The sequence below is a fragment of the Chaetura pelagica genome, unplaced genomic scaffold (assembly GCF_000747805.2).
Source record: "Chaetura pelagica isolate M959 unplaced genomic scaffold, ChaPel_1.0 scaffold219, whole genome shotgun sequence".
NCBI lineage: Eukaryota > Metazoa > Chordata > Aves > Apodiformes > Apodidae > Chaetura > Chaetura pelagica.
Window position 1 is genome coordinate 951,166 of NW_009954552.1, and position 799 is coordinate 951,964.

General features: G+C 45.2%; 1 protein-coding gene across 1 annotated transcript in view; it reads right to left on the reverse strand.

The window, feature by feature from the left end:
- The window catches only part of COPB2 (coatomer protein complex, subunit beta 2 (beta prime)), a 15,650-nt gene extending 15,334 nt beyond the window's left edge, over positions 1–316 (reverse strand). Inside the window, exon 1 of the mRNA XM_010005101.1 lies at positions 104–316. Coding sequence (XP_010003403.1) covers positions 104–316 — 213 coding nt within the window. The remainder of the gene's footprint in view (positions 1–103) is intronic.
- Between the last annotated feature and the right edge of the window lie 483 nt (positions 317–799).

The window sequence follows — 799 nt, forward strand, 5'->3', positions numbered from 1 at the left end:
AGGTCCTGAGCGGTGAGCCCGGCCAGGCCCCGAAGGAGGCCCCGGGAAGGCGCAGGCCCTGCCCTTCGGTCAGTGGGACAGAGCTGGGCCTGCAGGGCCTTACGTGCGCCAGGCTGTGACGTGTTTCCCTTAGCCTGCTTTTGGCAGGTAACGCTACAGATACTGTGACCTCAAACACCATCAAGCAGAAAAGTTTTGGGGAATGAGATTTTTTGGGAACCTCCAGAGCGCAAGGACCCGGCTGTTGAGAAAATTTCTCCCAGCACTGCCGCCAGATGGAAGTTCCGCTTTTAATTAGAAATTGCAAACTCCCCATTTCATTGTAGAAAGGAGAGGAATAGCATAGAGGACATTTATATTCATGGGAATTCAGTTGCAGAAAATACCTCTTTTGAAACAATTGTTTACCTGGGGATTAGGTGTCCTGCATCGCAGTGAGAGGGAGCACATTGCCCTGGAGTGTTTACAGTTAGAAGGATAGAAACAAACAAAAGTGTGACAAGATTACTTCAACTCTTGTTACTTTCACTCCAAGAGAGCAAAGACAGAAGAGACATACTTTAAATGCAAAAAAAGCACAGGCCTGATGAAAGTCAATGAGAGGAGAAATGTGAAGCAAGAAAAGGGGCACAATGTTGTCAACAGTTAAGGGTGCATTTAGACTCCCAGCTTCCTTTAAGGCTTTAACTTCCAATTAATTGTATTAATGGTTGTAGAATAATTTGAGCATTTGAGTACAGAATTCCAGGATGTAGAACCTGGATAAGCTTGCTTAGAAGTAATGATTTAAGTAAGAATC